The sequence below is a fragment of the Phytophthora cinnamomi genome (genome assembly GCF_018691715.1).
Source record: "Phytophthora cinnamomi strain GKB4 chromosome Unknown Contig14, whole genome shotgun sequence".
Classification (NCBI taxonomy): Eukaryota; Oomycota; class Peronosporomycetes; order Peronosporales; family Peronosporaceae; genus Phytophthora; species Phytophthora cinnamomi.
In genome coordinates, this window is record NW_027150947.1 from 1,851,073 (window position 1) to 1,870,652 (window position 19,580).

At 51.3% G+C, this 19,580-nt stretch overlaps 4 protein-coding genes across 4 annotated transcripts; all 4 read right to left on the reverse strand.

Annotated features, from left to right (window-relative positions):
* Window positions 1-8,191: 8,191 nt before the first annotated feature.
* On the reverse strand, window positions 8,192-8,602 carry IUM83_01333 (uncharacterized protein; the record flags this gene model as incomplete). The annotated part of the gene is made up of 1 exon (XM_067925178.1): window positions 8,192-8,602. The coding sequence occupies one exon, from the start codon at window positions 8,600-8,602 to the stop codon at window positions 8,192-8,194; it is 411 nt and encodes a 136-aa protein (XP_067797087.1).
* A 2,768-nt stretch (window positions 8,603-11,370) lies between these two features.
* IUM83_01334 (uncharacterized protein) lies at window positions 11,371-12,642 on the reverse strand (the record flags this gene model as incomplete). The annotated part of the gene is made up of 2 exons (XM_067925179.1): window positions 11,371-11,509; window positions 11,594-12,642. The coding sequence occupies 2 exons, from the start codon at window positions 12,640-12,642 to the stop codon at window positions 11,371-11,373; spliced, it is 1,188 nt and encodes a 395-aa protein (XP_067797086.1).
* A 402-nt stretch (window positions 12,643-13,044) lies between these two features.
* On the reverse strand, window positions 13,045-14,385 carry IUM83_01335 (uncharacterized protein; the record flags this gene model as incomplete). Its single annotated transcript, XM_067925180.1, has 1 exon — window positions 13,045-14,385. The coding sequence occupies one exon, from the start codon at window positions 14,383-14,385 to the stop codon at window positions 13,045-13,047; it is 1,341 nt and encodes a 446-aa protein (XP_067797642.1).
* A 332-nt stretch (window positions 14,386-14,717) lies between these two features.
* On the reverse strand, window positions 14,718-16,043 carry IUM83_01336 (uncharacterized protein; the record flags this gene model as incomplete). The annotated part of the gene is made up of 1 exon (XM_067925181.1): window positions 14,718-16,043. One exon carries the CDS (start codon window positions 16,041-16,043, stop codon window positions 14,718-14,720), a length of 1,326 nt encoding a protein of 441 aa, XP_067797298.1.
* Between the last annotated feature and the right edge of the window lie 3,537 nt (window positions 16,044-19,580).

Consider the following 19,580-nt stretch of genomic DNA (forward strand, 5'->3'; position numbering starts at 1 on the left):
GACTCGCTCACAGTGCTGTCCCGTACAATGTAGACCACATATTTAGTTGCAGAATAAGGGGGATTATCTCCCCCGCCAGGGACCACCAGTCCTCACTCCGTCTTTTGACTGCTAATACACAAGCACCTCCGGGCATCCTTCCTCCTCCAAGACCTCTTCCTTCGGCACCTTCGCGCTGTCCTCCGCTGTTATATTCCTCTGCTATTCCTTCCTCTAACATGTCCGATCCAAAACCTTAACAGGTCATGCGCCCAACGCTGACAAGAGGACCCGCGCGAAGCTGCCACGTGTCAAGCAAGCCCGACGGACCACGTCTGCTCGACGGCTGCCACGTGTCAAGCCACTTCCGCTACGAGGCCATGCTGCCCCCACGAGGCCATGCTGCCCCCATGAGCCATGCTGCTCTACTTGGTCATGCTGCCCCCCTTGCGCCAGCCACTGAGCTGCAGCGCCGCACGAGTCACACACATACCGTGCTAGCCGGCTACTGCCGAGCTGTGAGGCCACGTTGCCCACTGCGCCAGCCACCGTGCTGCTGCGCTGCGCTGAGCAGGACGTCTGCCACGCTATGCATAAGAGCCAGTAGAAATTCGCTGGACTCCGCGCCAAACGCGCTACATGCTGTGCCGGCCACAGGCTGAGCCCCTATGAGCTGTAAGACCGCCTGACAAGGCAGGCAAGCCTTTCGTACTCATGTACTAGTACTTCAAAGCGAGATACTATACCGCTGCTTCCACTTTTTCATGCGAAAGCTACCTTAGAGAGCTTCCATGTAAATACGCCCATGAGAGACTTGCACGACATCGGCCTTCAGCACGAATATAGTAGTGGACATGCTACTCAATGCCCCTGTCCATCTATACTTCTGCTACCTGAAAATGAACGACAAGCTCACATACACGAAGCCTCTGTCAATAAATTGAATTGCCTACATGACATGCTACACAGTGCCTCTGTCAAAATAACATATCACATGAATATGGACAACAAGCAAACCAAATACAAAATCAAAATCATGAAGCCTCTGTCCATGAACTAAAACTAAGATCTACCCCCTTGCAATGAGCGACAAGCAACCCACAGCCTCTGTCGATAGCACACGATTTCAATAACATACACGACAAGCACACAAAGCCTCTGTCAATGTCTGAAAAAAAAGAGATAACATGAAATGAAATACTTCGACCTACATCACAATAAAGGGAAAATAATCATTGCTCTCAACGACAAGCACACAAAGCCTCTGTCCTATGTCTCCACTATTGTAATACCCACGACACAAAAAGCAGAAGCAAAAAGCGCCGATCTCAACGGATGAACCATGAACAGCCAAAGCATTGAAGCAAAAAAATCGCTGTCGAGAGTCGCCACATTAAATGCCACAAAGGCTCTGCCGGTGGATTAAACTCCTAAACATGAGACATATACAAAATGTCAGGTTCTAAATAGACCATCTCTCAATGGATTCAGTCGCACACATACTTCCGCTAGTGCATGCTATAAGCATAATTATTCACAAACGAGAAACATCTCGATAAGGACACTAGGGAGAGACAAATAAAATACCTCCCAAAGATGTGATCCCCGCACATTTAAAGCGGACAGTTGTGTTATTACGGAAGATATTAAATTGATGCAGTCCATGCTTCTAGAGCTACATGTTCCTACAAATGGCAAAGTAATTTACTCTAAGCGACTTTATGTTGCTGATCTATAAGGAAAAAAATCGACAAGCTTTAAAATAAAATCACATTGTCAACAATATTATGTTGCAATTGTCAGTCTAAAGCGACTGGGAGGCTCAAAGCCTTGAAAATGTAATACTTTGACCAAATTGAGGAAACTGGGAGGCTCATCAGCCTACCTGTTGAGATGGCTACGTCCTCTCAACAACTCATGTAAAAGGAGAGAATCGGGAGTAAAATAAGTTACCGAGACTTCCGAAAGGAGACAAAAACAAAACTAAGAGCAAAACATTCAATATCCACGAGCAAGAAGCTCGAGTAAAGTACACTCGGCGAACAGGTTTTATCCCAACCAGAAAAAAGGGTTTTCCTGAGTAGCCACTCAAAACCGCAAAGATACAAATAAAAAGGTGAATACGTGCAAAACACACCTACAAAATCTAGTACATGCAAACTATCGGTGAACAGGTTTCTCCTTCACAAGAAGGTTTTCCTGACTAGCCAAGTACAGTCGCAATGCAAATATCTGCGATCACGAGCAATATGCACAACACTTTAGAGCAATCATAATCGGTGAACAGGTTTTCTCCTTCACAACAAAGGTTTCCTGATTAGCCCACCATAGCTCAAACTAAATGACCAAACATTTAGCACGACAACTTTTGGCATATCACCCTACAGGCGAAATAATTGAGAGTGTGCGAATGAGGCTTGGTAGTCGAGTGAGTAGTTGGAAGGAAATCCGAAAGTGAGCTCGATTTAGGTTAGTGTGTTGGCCAGCTAGCAGTCCCTACTGTATGCAATGTTCCCTAGTAGGTGAGGCTTGTAGATGTGGTCCAAACGATCTCGGCTGCGGTCCAAACGAAGTTGCCAGTCGTAAGGCTGATCCGCCTAGTCACGGCTGCGGCTCAAAACGGTTGACTCAACACATGCAAATCATAAGCACCCAAATTGAAGTTGTCGTCCAATCACATTCCAGTATCAGAGATAGTCCAGCCAATCAGGTTGCGAGATCTTCCCATCTTCAACCACAGACCCCGGTGGCACGTGCCAGCACGCGCAGGCCGTCTGCCTCGCGGTAGGGATCCAGTCGATCAGACAGCGAAGTGCAACCTCAACACCCCCACTCAATTCGATGTCTCGAGCTTGGGTCCAACGTTGCTACATATCATCGAGTAGCGGAGCGTCTTCGACGATAGACCCTTCGTCATGAAGTCAGCGAGCTGGTTCTTGGTCTCCACATACTCCAGCTCGACTTCGTTGCTCACCACCTTCTCGCGAATGAAATGGTAGCGTATGTCGATGTGCTTCGTGCGAGCTTGGTATCCAACATTCTTCGCCAGTGCCATCGCGCCTTGGTTGTCTTCGTAGATCACAGTAGCCCCCACTTGTTCAGTGCCAATGTCTTTCAATAGACGGCGCATCCAGACGGACTCCTTCACGCATTCGCTCAGAGCCATATACTCGGCCTCTGTAGAACTTAACGCGACAGTCTTCTGATACGTCGAACGCCACACCACAGGAGCACCGCACATCATTAACATCGTCCCGCTTACGGTACGACGGTCGTCGCGGCTGCCGGCCCAGTCCGCATCCGAGTACGCGACGAGCTCGGTTCCACATAACCCATCGTACGTGATGCCCACGTCCTTGGTCTTCAGTAGGTAGCGCACTACCTTAATTCCGGCGTCCCAGTGCTTCTGGCCAGGGTTCTCCAGGAAACGACTCAACTTGGCAACGGCGACCGAAATGTCAGGTCGTGTTCCACATGCCAGGTACATCAGGCTGCCCACCAGCGATCGGTAGGGCTTCGACTTCATCTTGGTCTTCTCTTCTTCCGCCTGCGGTTCGTCGGCCTTGGTCAGATGAACTCCAGCTTCCATAGGCGATGTGCACGGCTTCGCGTTCTCTTGCCCAAACTTCTTGATGATCGACTCGGTGTAAGCTTGTTGAGAGATCCTCAGTGTCTTGCGATCCATGTTGTAGTCGATCTCAATTCCAAGAATGAAACGTGCGCGCCCGAGGTCTTTGATTTGAAACTTCTCCGCGATTCCAGCCTTCACCGATGTAATCACCGCATTGTCCCGCGATGCGATCAGCATGTCGTCCACGTAGAGACACACAATGCAGTGGTCGTCTCCATCCCCTCTTGTGTACACACACGGGTCGGTGTCAGCAGGCTTGAATCCCATCACCTTGAGGTGCGCGTCAATCGTTTCGTTCCATACTCGTGACGCCTGCTTGAGTCCGTACAAACTTTGCAGCAACATACAAACGACGTCCTCTTCACCATCGTCTTCGGCAAGTGTCAAGAGATCTCGGAGTCCCTCTGGCGAGTCCATGTAGATCTCTTCTTCTAGCTTGCCGTACAGGAACGCGGTGTCAACGTCGCATTGCTCGATGTCGTATCCATCTGCGACACACTTCGCCAGTTTGGCGCGAATCGAGTTCAGGTAAGCCACGGGGCGTACGTCTCTTCATAGTCCACTCCGTGACGTTGCGAGTAACCGTTGGCTACGAGACGGGCCTTGTGACGAATGACTTGTCCCTTCTCGTTGCGTTTCAATGCGAATACCCAACGACAGCCGATCGGTCGTTGGTTAGCTGGTCTCGGCACCAGCTTCCATGTCTTGTTTGCTACGAGCGACTTCAACTCGCTCTGCATAGCCCTCTTCCATTCCACTTGGTCCGCACTCGCCATAGCTTCTTCATATGACGTCGGGACCGCTTCCGTTGCAGCCATTGCTTGGCCACCTTCAATTGCATGTTGGTCCTCGTTAACTTGAACTCTGCCTTGAATCATCTTCTGGCGCTTCGTGCCAGTAGTCGAGGGCGCCACGACTTGCTTCTTGCGAGCGCCTGCCTCTTCGGGATCCGTTGTCTCGTCAATGTGGCGAGCACGCGATCGGGTAATCATATGATGTGTCGATCCGTATGGCACGATCGCATCGTTTACGCCCATATCACGTTGAAGTGGGATCACGTCCCCAACTTCAGAATCCATTGGCACGACTTGTCCTGACTCGTTCGGTTGCAGTCCATCATGGTTAGGTTGCTCCACCTTGACTTCATCGTCATCCAGCTCCATTTTCTCCACCATGTCATCCAGACTTGTTGTTTCCACGAACTTCACGGTGCGCTTGATTTGCACCTTTCCCGTCGCCACGTTGAGAACTCGGTATCCCTTGACACCATCCTCGTAGCCCACGAAACGACACTTGAAGGCCTTAGCATCAAACTTGCGGCGCTTGTCGTCGAGAATGTGCGCGTAGCCGACTGAACCAAATACCTTCATGGTCTTGAGCTGCGGCTTGGCTCCATGCACAATTTCGTAGGGCGTCTTGACGTTCACCGAGTTGGGGAGCCGGTTGATGATCCACGCAGCCGTGTTTACGGCTTCGGCCCACCACTTTTTCTCGATGGCTTCGTGGTAGAGCATACAACGCGCCATCTCCACCAAACTTCGGTTCATGCGCTCAGCCGGTCCATTCTGCTGAGGCGTGTATGGCACCGTCTTTTCATGCTTGATGCCACTGCGGTCGAGGTAGGCCTTGAACTGCTTGCCCGTGTACTCGCCACCATTGTCAGAACGTAGGCGCTTGATCGCCTTGCCTGTTGCGTTCTCCATTGCCGCCTTGAAGATCTTGAACTTCGACAGCACTTCCGATTTGGCCTTCATGAAGTAGATAGTCACGTGACGTGAGTAGTCATCAATGAAGGTTACCACATACGTGCAGCCACCGGGTGTCTTGGTCTGCATCGGACCCACCACGTCCGTGTGCACCAGATCCAGTACGCCTGCACTCTTGACGAGCTTCTCCGGGTGTCGCGGATAGTCGTCCGCTCTCATCTTGCCCATGCAGCAGCCTGCGCAGACGGTACCACTTGTGACACCATCCGAAACGCAAGGCACTCCGTCTGCCATGGTCAACAGCTGTTCGTAACGTTTGAACGGGATGTGGCCGAGACGGGCGTGCACAACGGCCCATGGCTCCTTACGAGATGCCGTCGCCGCACGACACACCTCGCCCCCCACTGTCTTCAACTTGTAGACGTTTCCAAAACGCTTGACCTCCATGACGGTAGCATCGCCATAGCGAAAGACACACTTGTCCTTGCTGAACTGCGCGACGACGTCCTTCTCGGCCAGCTTCGCAACCGAGATGAGGCTTCCATCAACTTCAGGGATGTATAGCACATCCGACAGCGTGACAGACGTTCCGTCCATCAGCTTCATTCCGACGGTGCCCTTTGCAACTGCGTCGATCTTCGTGCCATCCGCGATCGTGATGCGGACTGGCGTCTTCAGCTCCTTCATGGACACGAACTTGTCCCGGACGCTGGTCATGTGCGAGCTGGCACCGGAGTCCACGAGCCACTCCGACTTGTCCATCGCACCCGTTGCCGTAAACGCGAAGTCGGACGCAGCTTGCGCGACTTGCCCACGTTCGTTGTCGACCTTCTTCTTGCGGCACTCGAATTCCTTGTGGCCAGTCTTCTTGCAGTAGAAGCACTTGCCGTTGAACCGATGCTTGAAATTCTCCTTCTTCTTCGTAGCAAACGCCTTCTCTTGAGCCAATGACGATTCATCCGAGGCTTCAACACCAGCGAGCGCTTGGATTGCGTACGAGAGCGTCATGTTCGGCGTGTTCTCGAGCACGGTACTGATCATCCGGTACTCATCGGTCAAACTGCCGAGCAGCAGCACGAGTTGGCGGGTCTCGTCGAGAGGCTCACCAATCGTCCCCATCTGGGCACGATTTCCTTGAATTGGTCCACGTGCGTCGTGAACCGCGTACCGGGCTCCATCTTGAAGTTATGCAGCTTCTTGGTGACGAGGAGTCGGTTCTTGAGCGTGCTCCGGTTGAACTGCTCCTGGAGCATGGTCCATGCATCCATCGCAGTCATCGCACCACGGATGTAGACTTGGAATGTGAGGCTGACGTCGCCAGCGATCACCCCAAGGGCTTTCAGATCGTCGGTCTTCCATGCATCCGTGGTGCGGTTGCTCACTGGGTCGAACTCTGCCTTGATGATGTGGGGCAGCAGTCCCTTGCGCGAGAGCTTAATCCGCATGTTGAACTCCCAGTGGAAGTAGTTATCTTCCACGAGCTTGACGGTGTCCGCGTAGCTTGGGCTCATAACCAATTGAGAGTGTGCGAATGAGGCTTGGTAGTCGAGTGAGTAGTTGGAAGGAAATCCGAAAGTGAGCTCGATTTAGGTTAGTGTGTTGGCCAGCTAGCAGTCCCTACTGTATGCAATGTTCCCTAGTAGGTGAGGCTTGTAGATGTGGTCCAAACGATCTCGGCTGCGGTCCAAACGAAGTTGCCAGTCGTAAGGCTGATCCGCCTAGTCACGGCTGCGGCTCAAAACGGTTGACTCAACACATGCAAATCATAAGCACCCAAATTGAAGTTGTCGTCCAATCACATTCCAGTATCAGAGATAGTCCAGCCAATCAGGTTGCGAGATCTTCCCATCTTCAACCACAGACCCCGGTGGCACGTGCCAGCACGCGCAGGCCGTCTGCCTCGCGGTAGGGATCCAGTCGATCAGACAGCGAAGTGCAACCTCAACAGAAATAAGCCACACGGGGTAGAAGATCACCACCGGTGAAGGCACAAATTGTCCACGCCGAGTGCTCAGGTCATAATAATTATGCATAAACTTATGCAAGCTGCAACCCAGCAAGCGACGCCGTTCCTCGATGTGGGAGGCTGTTAAAGTTGAGCATCTCCGACGTGCTGATGCTTTGCAGGAGAACATGGGACTCGCTCATGGGGCTGTCCCGTACAATGTAGACCACTTATTTAGTTGCAGAATAAGGGGGATTATCTCCCCCGCCAGGGACCACCAGTCCTCACTCCGTCTTTTGACTGCTAATACACAAGCACCTCCGGGCATCCTTCCTCCTCCAAGACCTCTTCCTTCGGCACCTTCACGCTGTCCTCCGCTGTTATATTCCTCTGCTATTCCTTGGTGAATATTTGATTGCCCACGACTAGAATACAAACGCATCAAGTGTGCCTTGTCATTCGAAGAAGCTGCGCCTCCATTTCGCGATATATGAAGCTGACATCTTCTTCATAGGAATTCACGACCAAGTTCGCCAAGACCTGTCCTTGCGTCGGCGTTGCAGTACACTCCTCGGCACGCTTCGGAGTCATGCGCACACACGATCGCATTGACGTCCTCGCCGCTGCAGCAGCAATTCCATCGTCTTTTTGCGTTTGCGGAAACGGTTGCATCTCCTCGAAGAGAACCCACCCAGTTTCATCTGTAAACAACCCGTCCAGGTCCTTCTCGCCCGCTGAAAGTCCTCGCCACACCAAAACTAGACGGTTCTGCTCCACGTATCTGCGCAGCACCAACTTCAGATCCAAGAACATTGGGCCAGCACCAGTCGGAAGCTGGGATGCCGGCGTCTGCAAGCGGAACTTAACAGCGAAAGTATGTTCCGGTCGTGAAACATCCGGATACGAGCAGCTCCGATGCGCCGACACGCTCTACCGGCAGCTCCCGCCGAGGTGCCAGAGCACCCACGCGGTCCACGCAGCGTCGCTTGGCAGTCGAAACTCAAATGGAATCACACGCGAGTCGCGCAGCTCCACAGCAGCCATCCCGCCCTCCTGTTCCGCCCCATCCAGCGTCTTCCTGCTGCCCGACACAGAGCCCAACGACACTTCAGTGACTTTGTGGTCCTTGAACACCTCGTCCACTATCGCGTATGCCGCGTCCAGTCCGCTCGCCAGCAACTCGAGCTCCGCCCTGTCGGTGTCGTCCAGTTCCAGCTCCAAGTCCGTGATCCCTTCCTCGTCCTCTGCCAGCAGCAACGGGTTGGCAACAGAGCCCAGAGCCGCCGCCGTAGCCGCTGCTCGAGCCGAATTCGGGTCGTTTCCGCACCCTCGCGCGTTCATTTTGGCCTGCAACGCGTTGCCCCACTTGGGGTGATCCACCAGTTGTTCCCGTAGCCGTCGGTTCTCGCTCTCCGCCTCTTGTCGAGCTCGTAGGTGGCGGCGTGCGATGTGTCGCCACGCTGGAATTGTATTGACGATTCTGCTACGCCTGTAGCGACGTCATGAACAAGTCCACCGGGACTTGTACGCCGTGTCCCGCCATTTCACCGTGCTGTTGCGCGCCCAGGGTCACATCGAGTTTCTCTAATTATTGGGGATGTTTTATAAAAGCAAGCCTAACTTCAACTTCTCCAACTCGAGAATAGAAAAATCCGATTAAGTAGACAGATAAATCATTTGTCACAGGTATTTTCGTTACTTAGAGTCTATGCAAAAGAGTATATATTTTATTTCAAGTGGGTCAACATACATGTATTGTGAAAAGCACTCAGAATGTCTAATCGGATAGTAAATCGGCTGATTTAGTGCCTTATTTAGAGTCGGGAACCCTTATTTATGTCGATCCATCCCTTATTTAGGATTGGGTATCCCTAATTATAATCGGTCTTATGCAGCATCGCGTCAAAGCTATTTTAGAGTCGTAATCGATTTGGTCTCTAAATAGGCTGAAATGTCAGCTCCAACCTCGGCATTCCGAGTAAGTCCGCACAAATAAATCCACCGAGCAAGCGGCTATGCAAACACTAGCCAAGATATCAGTCAAAATAGGAGGAATCAACAGGACGAGCAGAACCAGCGTCCGTGTCGAGGACGCGGAGTTTCGCTTCGACCCAGAGGGCAGCTTTGATGACCTCTACGCGAGAGCGAAAGAGCGCATCGTAGCCGCGTTAGTTGCTTTCGATATTAGAACGTTGCGCCCTGATACTAATCTCTACGCTAAGCCAAGTCAAGGCGCCACTCAGCAGGGCTGGGTGGATTTAACCACAGCTCTCCGTCGAAATTCTGCGGCATACATCGTGTCTCCGTTGTCTCTCTCCCTCACCACTGTTCTGACAAGATGGCTTTAGAGCCCAGTTCCCAACTCCTATTTAAGCCGACTTACTCAGATTAGTACCCACATTAACTTCCTATTCAGTACAAATTACCACATATCGTTTTTGCTCACAGCCCTGATTTACAGAGCTATACGGAGTGACAAAATCGCCGGTTTTCACAATACAAGTAGCAGCATAATTTGTAAATCAAACAGACTATCCAAAATAACACACATTAAACAAGGAGAGATCTTTAACATCACAGAGCATATTCAACAGGGTGGGTGCTAATGTGACGGATTCATGTAACTATACATGGTTCGTCAATTTCTTCATACGTAAATTGTCAATTGGTACATTTGGTGTACACGTCAATTGATAATTTGACCAATGATAGTTGAGAAGAAGTTTTTGTCAATAGTTTAGCGGACGTAGCTACAACAGGGTAGTGCAGCAACTTGCTAGCGACAGTTAAAACTTAATGTCACTCTTCAATTTTCCATCGTGCGCGCTAGTACCATTACAGCTAACACCTGACTGTGGATAAAACCCAGAGAACTATTTTGTTTTTATGAAAGCTGCTGGGGTCTCCTTTGCATTCCAAAGAAGCACGGAACCGCGATGGTATATAGTGACAGCGTTGCTATGGCCACTCATGTGAATGATCAGGTGCCTCTGGATACGAGAGTACATGTACAATAACATGCCACACATTTCTTCGCTTGTGGCCTTTGTTCAGCCTCTTCCACAGAGTAAACAAGCCATAAACCTTTCTCCTGGCCACAAAATTGTGCATTTGAAGACTTGGACATTCCTCACAAAGCCAGCAAGTCCCGATCTGATAACCTCTGCCCCGCCCAAACGCGCTCGGCGATTTCAACACCACGAGCGCCAGAAGTAAGAAAAGGAGATACTGCGCTAGCAAATTGCGGAGCTGTCGGAGGTTTTGAAGCAAGAATACGCTACACAAGACCAGAGGAGAAAAGAGCAGCAGCCCCTCGTCAGTGGTTTTGGCATGGAAAGCGCTCAGTAGGCGCTAACTTGAAAGTCGACTGCCTCGGCAGCTCAGTACAAACAGCTGCGAGGTGCAATTGCCGGCAAGACGGAGCTCATTGGTGATTTACTCTGTGCTTTGCGCCAGCACTTGAAGATTGCTGCTCTAATCTATCCGCAAGGTGGCTCGGAAGTGTTAGCCGACGGGTGACCTGCTCCATGCCATGGAATCAACGCAAATTACTTGACTTTTCTTAATGGAGACTTGAATCCGATGACGGAAAGCGAAGATTATCGCCGTACAGTGACCGCTGACATCGATTCAATACTCCTCGAAGCAGCATTTGATGTTCGACTTCTAGCAAACGAGTGCTTGCTTGCACACCATATTTACACAGGCAAGACGAGGAGTATTCGATTGAGGACGAAGCGACCACGATAGCTGTCAACTAGCGCGTCACCGAGCGCCCAGGTAGTGGAGAGTTCGCGTCGCTGGCAACGTCTCATCACCCGTCGATTTGTCGAGCGCGAGCGCATGATCATCACGTGGAAAGCGTTTCTGGCTGGAGAAGGATCAAGCAGAGGGATGCAACCTGACGAGTCTGGGTGGGCTCTCGTGCGGCTTCCGCAACAGGACAGAGCACGATCATGGAAGTCTGCAAACAGCCAAGAGGTCACTAATGGAGCAGAGAGTTTGCTGCTAGACGCTGTGCTGGCTGGAATAAACCTGTGAACGATATATGATCGTGTTGTACGCTTGAGGGCACAAACCATTTGGGTGTGAAGTCATGGAAAATGAGCTTAGTTTGCCACGTTAGCGAGCGTGTCGTCTAGCAGCATTTCCTCTAGTGCCTTCAGCACCGTTTGGTTCTCCTCCTCTCCTGTACTCACGACCATGTTGGTAAACTCGTTCACTAATGGGGTGCATGAAGTTGAATTGCTGAAGTGCATCGGCACATTCCGGAAACACGTGTCGATTACTGTCCCTGTTGCCGCACTACTTGTAGACGGCCGAGCAACGCACCACCCAGTCTCATCCGAGTGCATTCCGCGGAACAGCCCCTCTCCTTCAGTAAACATTTTCCACACAAGCACGACACGGTTGATTTCCTGGAAGCGACGAACGACGACGCGCTGCAGCAGCGACACCTTCTCTCCCATGCGACGACTGGTTATTCTAAACTTGAGCGCGATTGTGTTCTCGGGATCTTCTACACCTTGGTAGATCTGCCGATCTTCCTGCCGATGTTTGAGCTGAGCGAGGTGCCACATCGAATGACACACTTGCTTGAACTTGAATGGCAAGATTTGTCGATCGGTGTGCTGGTAATAGTCCGTGCTTCCGTCTTTTTGTTTGGTCATTGACGGCGCCGCTGACGTCTCTAAACCGCAGGCACTGAGAACTTCGTCCGTCTGCAAGTAAACTGTGTGAAGTTCTTGGACAAATGCCTCGAACAGTGCCGAATCCGTTGGTTCTAGCCGCATTCGTTTATGCCGCGGGGCATCTGCCAAGACGCCATCCGTGATGGCTCCGTCGTGGACACGTTTCTTTAAAACTCCACAGAGATCGTCGATCAATGCGGCTCGAGAGCTGATAGCAGCTCGCAGATGCAGATGCTCGGTTTCGGCGACTTCACGATGCTCCTTCTGTCGACTCGCGATGGCTTTCCACAAACAACTCGACAGTGCCAAGTCCGTGGACGGCGACAGATTGACGTCATCTGCAGAGTCCTGCAACTTGTCGAGTTTAGCCGACAACTCGTCGATTTCGCGACGCAGTGCCTCCTTCTCTGCTTTCTGTCGCTGGCGGTAGATACTGCGACGGATTGCGTCTTTTGATCGTGGTCGATGCAGCTCCGTCGCTGCCACTGCAGTGGTTGGACTGGCGCTTTGAGCTGGAACTGGGGCGATCGGTAGCACTTCCGGCACTATAGCTGAGCCTAACAAGGACTCGGTCTCCGCTAACAGACCGTCGCAGTCCACATCATCCAGTGCCAGAGCAGTGGGTAGAGCCAACTCGTCCGACGCGTTGAAGAAGTCCATGAGTTCATCGAGCACGAGGTGGTCGTCCATCCATTCGAGACTTGTCATTTTATAGAGTGGAGCCAGCTTTGCATAGCCTTTGAGAGAACGGCTGGCTTCATCCAACAACAGGTAGGACAGGAGAAATCCGAGTCGATGGGGACTACCCAAGTGCCAGCAGAGTGATGGTTAGCGCACAATCAGCTGCTGTTGATGCGCGGAAGAGACCAGTAATCACTGCAGTTGAGCCGCACGGAGCTTTCTGTGTGGTGATGAGGTGTAGGCAGCTTGCATGTACCGCTCCTTGCACCGTAATGGCGAGGACTCCATAATCAACGAGAAATTAAAGAGTCAGCTACATACAACTGCCGTCTTTGGCTATCGACCTGCGTGGATTTCTAACATCAAGAGTACACCATTGCTGCTTGTTTTTATTGTTTTGCATTAATTGAGTCAGCACACGCCCAGTGAATCGTCAAGCAGCAGCTCTTCCAGTATCTTGAAGCTGGCCTGGCAGATATCTTCGCCAGTCTTGACAAGCGTGTCAGTGAACTGCTTCATGACTGTAGTCGAAGCCGGTGCAGTACTGAAGTTGATCGGAACAAAACGGATGACCGATTCCATCACCGTGCTAGGACTTCCAACCGATGAGCTTGGCGAGGGCCGCACAATGGCCCACCCCGTTTCGTCTGCGTGCATACCTGCAAATGCACCCTCGCCTTCCGTGAACTTCCTCCAGACAAAAACAATTCGATCGGCTTCGCGATACCGACGCATTATGGTGTGCTGCACTAACGAGTTGCCTCCCGGCCCCACGATGCGGGTCTTGGCAATGTCGGTATGGTCCGGAATCCACGAACCTTCGATCACTTCGTAGCCCGGTTGATTTTCGAAGTTGCACACCTTGTAAAGAAATGCACGCACCCGTTCAAACGCGAACGGAGTGGTAAACACCCCCACGAGCTCATGGGAGCGTGCGTCGGGTTTAGCTTTCTGCGAGGGGTTAAAGAAAACTTGGACATCGTCGCAGCTGTCCCCCTCTGCCCCCACCGCCGTCTCCAACGCCGCCTCCTTGAAAATGCTGTCCGTCTTCGCGTAGACGTCGTCCAGTTCGCTGATAAAAGCCTCGTACAGCACCACGTCCGGCGACTCTGTGCGGGGTTTCTTTGCAGCGTGTACCGCCTCCTCTGGCTGCTCTTCACTTATTCTCTTTCTTATCAGCGTCCCGAGATCGCGAATCAGCGCCGACCTCCTCTCGACCGCCTTGCAGAGTCGTCGCCGTTGCTCTTCTGCAACGACTCGTGCCTGCATGTGTCTGCCCGCTAGGGCCTTCCACACGGCACCATGGCCCAGTCCCGGCCCGTGGCTGGTTCGGCCACTTTCTTTCCTCTTCTGCAGCCTTTCCAATTGGCTCGAGAGCTCCTCCACTTGCCTGTACAGAGCGTCCTTCTGCTCCTTTTGCTTCTGCCTGTACGCACTGCGGCGGATGGCGTCCCGAGAGCGGATGTTGTCCGCCACCGCCAACGGAGGAGAAGACGTCGTAATAGAGGCGGCGCTCTCGGAATTAGCGTCACTATCTATGTGGTGATCTCTGTTGCAATGTGATGAGTCTCCCGCTGCACTGAACAGACCGTCGACGGCTGCGACGTCGAGCATTTGGAGGGCGACGTCGGTGCCCTGCAGCGAGAGCAGAGATTCATTCTTGTCGAGCGACTGGAGAAGTTCCTTCCCCGAGATGGACGGGTCGTCCAATTGGTTGAGCAGGCTGTCTAGCAGCAGCGTGGAGTCGGCCATATTGAGGTGACGGATAAGTCTAGCGGAACGGAGACAATTGCGGAATGGGGCAGAGAGAGGCAAAAAGGCAACTTCTGGCAGGGTACCACCAATAAAATGGCGTTATCCGGTCAGGGCTAGGGTATGGGTTGATACATTGCTGGAGCGATGGTCACGACTGCATAATCATGGTGTAAAGAACACCAACTTCTTCTCAGATAACGCGAGGCAATTCATTTTTTCTTGACGCTGATAAACGTGCTGTAGGTAGATCAATACTCTTGAAGACGCAAGTAAGCAAGCACGAGTAACAGCGACACGGATATAAATTATGAGCTTCGCTCAAAACAGTCTCAGCAGACACCGAGTGCATCGTCCAGAAGCATCTGCTCCAGCAACTGCATGCACACTTGGCAATCTTCCTCGCCGGCCTTGATAATAGTGTCAGCAAACTGCTTCAACGTCGCTCCGGAGGCGGCTGAGCTGAAGTTGATAGGGACGAAGCGAGTGACCGACTCGAGCAGGGTACTCGCGCCGCCTCCGATGCAACTCGGCGAAGGACGAACAATGTTCCACCCTGTTTCATCGGAGTGCATACCGGTGAACGCTCCCTCGCCCTCAGTGAACTTCCTCCAGACAACAACAACGCGGTTGGCTTCGTAGTACTTCCGCACAATCGAGTGCTGCACAATCGACCCAGCGCTTCCCGGCATATTTACTCGTGCCTTCACGATAGTCGTATTCTCCGGAATCCGGGAACCCACGATCACCTCGCGCCCTGGGCGGTTTTCCATACAGGAGACACGACTAACGTACTCATGCACGCGATCGTAGGAGAACGGCGTGGTTGACTTGCCCACAAGCTCATGGTACGCCGAGTCCTTCACGACTCTCTGCGTGTTGCACAGGCCAAGCGAGTCGTCCACCTCGAACGCCTCTCTGTCCGCCGCCGTCTCCTCGAATACCTTGTCCGTCCTCGCATAAACCTCGTCCAGCTCGTTGATGTATGTTTCATACAGCGCCATATCTGGCGACTCTGTGCGTGGTCTCTTGGCAACAAGGCGAGCGTCTTCCGGCTGCTCTTCACTAATTCTTTTCCGTAAAATCAAGCCCAGATCCTGAATCAGCGCTGCTCTCTTCTCCACAGCTTCACGGAGTCGGCGCTGTTGCTCCTCCGCGATAAGTCTGCCCTGCAGGTGTCTGTTGGCCAGAGCCTTCCACACCGCAGTGTGCGCGAAGCCCGCGCCTTGTCTCTCTTGAGAAGCTGCCTTCTTCGTCTGCAGCTCCGCCAACCGGAGCGAGAGCTCCTCCACTTGTGTGTGCAGAGCGTTCTTCTGCTCCTTCTGCTTCTTCCTGTACGTGCTGCGGCGGATGGCGTCCCGAGAGCGGATGCTCTCCACTACCGGCGGAGGAGAAGACGTCGTCGACGCGACGCTCTCGCTCTCGGCGGACGTGCAGTCGCTGTCTGTGTGGTGGTCTGTGTCATTATCCGTTGGGTCTTTGAAAAGATCGTCGAACACGGCGACGTCCAGAACCTGGAGGGCGAGGTCGGCGCCCTGGAGCGAGAGCAGCGACTCGTCCTTGTCGAGAGATAACACTAATTCATTGCCCGAGAGCGTTGGGTCGTCCAGCGTGTGGAGGAAACCCGCGACCTCGTCCAGGCACAGCGAGTCGGCCATACTGTGCTTAAGTATTTATTGCGCGCGTCTTGCGCTGCAGCGGAGACAATTCGAGAATGGAAGGGCAACTGAAGTGATCGCGTAACCGGAATTGCCGTAATCCAGAGAGGGGTAGGGCGGTAAAGCAATCGCTGACGATTCGGCAACCAATCAAGAGCGAGCTAGGAATGTTGGTTGTGTGGTGCACACGGTTCTCTATAAGCCAATCAGAAAGAGAACTTGCTGCACCACGCATTTTGGCACCGCAGCGACAACGACAGCGAACGCCAATTCGTACGCGATCGCAGCTGCATGCACTTATTAATAAATAATTTGATCTTGGCAGGTCGCAGTCAAAAAAAGAGGTCGCAGAAAGAGAATCCGCCAATCAAACGACTCCTCACCTCTTTTTGCATGTACACTCCCAACAAGAGGTAGTGGAGGTCTTTTGGTCTCTTTTTCTGTTATAGACACGCATTGACATATCTATCGTAACATTTGTGATCTCCCCCGTCATGAATCCAGACGACACGACTCTGGCGCCTCGATGTGTGTGCTTGGCGCCGTCGTCTCCGACAAACGTACGTGGCCCGAGCTTCCGCAACACCAGTATACCGTGCCGCGAACTGACTGGGATATGATTTGGTCCCAACAAGTCTTCTCCATGGGCTGGTTCTGACGACATATACGCTGCACTCGTAGGCTTCTTCTGCGCGACTGGCCATGCTTAACTGTGAGCAAAAGTTACACTGACTCTCATGTGAATTTCTCAAAGGAAAAGCGAAAATGTGCTGCGACCCGATCTTATCTTTTTGGCTCTTTACCATCGTTGGCGAGTTCGTAACAATCGGAAGGCTTACTTATCGCGTTGAAGATTGGGGAAGATGCGGCGGCGAATACACAAGAACGTTGCGTCCCAACTTGGGACGCAATGTGAGACGTACCGGACAACGCGGCTTTCAACATGCTACGTAGTAAGCTAAGGGCTCGAACGCGAATAAAGAAGATTTAAATCATATCTTCAGTCATTTCCACAATGTGCATTATTCTAATGTATAGAGGTCTCATTCCAATAGAACGCACTCTGGTTCAGGTAACTAATGCAAACTGAGTTACCGAACAAAACGAGTCATTCGACATAAGAACATGCATAAGATGGCCACATTTAAATTAAATGTGTAATACATAATATGTATATATTATAATATAAGAAACAGGGTTTGTTTACGTATATTATACGTCGAATGGGCCATGTTGGCAAAGTGTAATATAGAAACAGGGTTTCTTTACGTATAAAATACGTATAATATCATAATATTATAATATTCTTTACGTATAATATTCGTTCTTTACGTATAATACGTAGATTATACGTCGAATGGGCCATATTGGCAAAGTGTTTACGTATATTATACGTCGAATGGGCCATATTGGCAAAGTGTAATATAGAAACAGGGTTTCTTTACGTATAATATAATATACGTATAATATACGTAAGAAACCCTGTTTCTATATTACACTTTGCCAATATGGCCCATTCGACTGCGGTTTCATAATAATCGAGTACTAAAGTACGGGTCAACGCACATGGTCGGTTTTACACGGGTCGCGTTTGACGATATCTTGTCTTCTACCTATTGCACAATAATGTACATTCTTCAACGCCAGATCGATCATTTATCCCGGCGCACTTCGATCAAGCTAGTCGCCGTTTCTTGGGAACGTGTGCAGTTGTGTCTTGGTCTTGTAGTTTTTGTAGTAATCCTTCGAGAGCGTTGATGTACACGGCTTGTGCGCCAACTGCAGCGGTAAGTTCCTGCTGCTGGGCTTCGGCTAGTAATCGTTCGTGTTGGCGTCGAGCGGCGAGCGATTTTCAGAGCAAATACGCTGGCGATCGCGATGCTTCAAACCTGGCCCTTTCGTCAGCCTTGGCCCGCTCTTGTTGGGCAAGTTCTTTAGATAGCTCGCCTACTAGTCGTCTCAATTCCTCGCGATCAATCTTCTGAAGACGTCGATATACTCGACGCTTGGTAGCCTCTTTGGCTCTCAGAACATTGCGGTCTTCAGGAACTTCTGTCTCAGCGCTGCTGGTTGCTAGACGATCGCAGTCGCCCACACGAGCCGGGGATAATAAAAAATCATCTGAATCATCAGTATGTAGCTCGGAAAATAGCAAGGTAGTCGCGTCGGCGAAGAATACACTGTCGCCCAAAGCTACGGGGTCTAGTGGTATATTCGCGAGGTGTTCATACTCTGGCGCGGCTATATATACTGTATGTACTGCGTTAGGCGTCGTCATTAGCGGAAGGTGGTGGGCACTTGATGGGTTGGACGCACTTTGCGTTTTGATACCACCAAGGGCATGAATGATTCAAAGTGACTAAGAGTGATCTCTTGTGATGGCGAATCGAGATGCGGTGTATGTACCGGTAATTCATTGGCCTGGGGTTTACAGTAATCCGCTTGCGAACTATGCCGCTGTATCCGGCATGTCCAATCACTAATGACATTACAATACTTAAGCCCCTGGTCTGAGTAAAACCGTACTGAGATTCCTAGTAGATGTTGGGTTAGCAGAACGCGACGTTCTGGTCAATGTAGACGCGTTCCGAAATTGGTTCTCAAGCACCAACGTGGTCAGAACGAGTTCTGGGCAGTTCACACACTGCTAGCCGGTGAGAGGCTCGCTGTGGTCCTGCAAGCCACATACAAGTGAGCTCCATCACACAGGGACCAATGCTGGCCTTGTCTACACCCGTGCGCAGTCCTACAACAAGAGGAAGCGTGAATTTGCCTCACTGGGGTTTCTCTCGGTGCGAATGCATCGGTAGTGATGTAGCATAATATGCTGACTCGGAACTCGTTCCACTTCGCCGAGGCGTTGTGATCCCAGATCCCCCGAACCATTGCACTGTAACTGTCATTAATGATTGGACCACGATTATTTTTTAGCATGCCAGACATAGCAGCATAGCTCCCCGAGTTCTTGTCCGAAAAGTACGCAAAGACCCGGAATAGCTTCGTATTGATCTCGATCACCTAGTTATCAATATCTCAAGGCTAATAACTGCCCGTGAAAGTTTATCAGTGTTACTTAGACTCAATTGATCTGTGACCTCCACGCTAACATTTTCTTCACCATTACGGCATACCTGTGCGTACCATACCGAAACAGTTTTTGTTGTCCAATACGTACTGGCCGATAAAAAAAATTGCCACTAAAAGTGGAGATTTTCAGTCCTGAGTAGACCGGTGGGCGGATTAACAAGGTACAGGGCCGTATTTGTATTAAAAAAACGTCTGTAGCAATGTCGAGCAGAGTCTGCTCGCCTCACGCCAACTTCAGAGCCACCATTTCGGGCGCGTGACCACTATCCGTCCTCTGTAGTTTGGCTTCAGAGCGTAAGAGTCCGTACAGTGTAGCTAGGTAAGTAAATCCCGCAGGCTGTAACAGCTTTAGCGCTGCGGATGAGTTTCGACGAAGAGTAGATAGGGAACACTTGCGTACTAGAGAGCAGAACTCGAAGTAATATTCAACCATTAACCTCACACCAACTG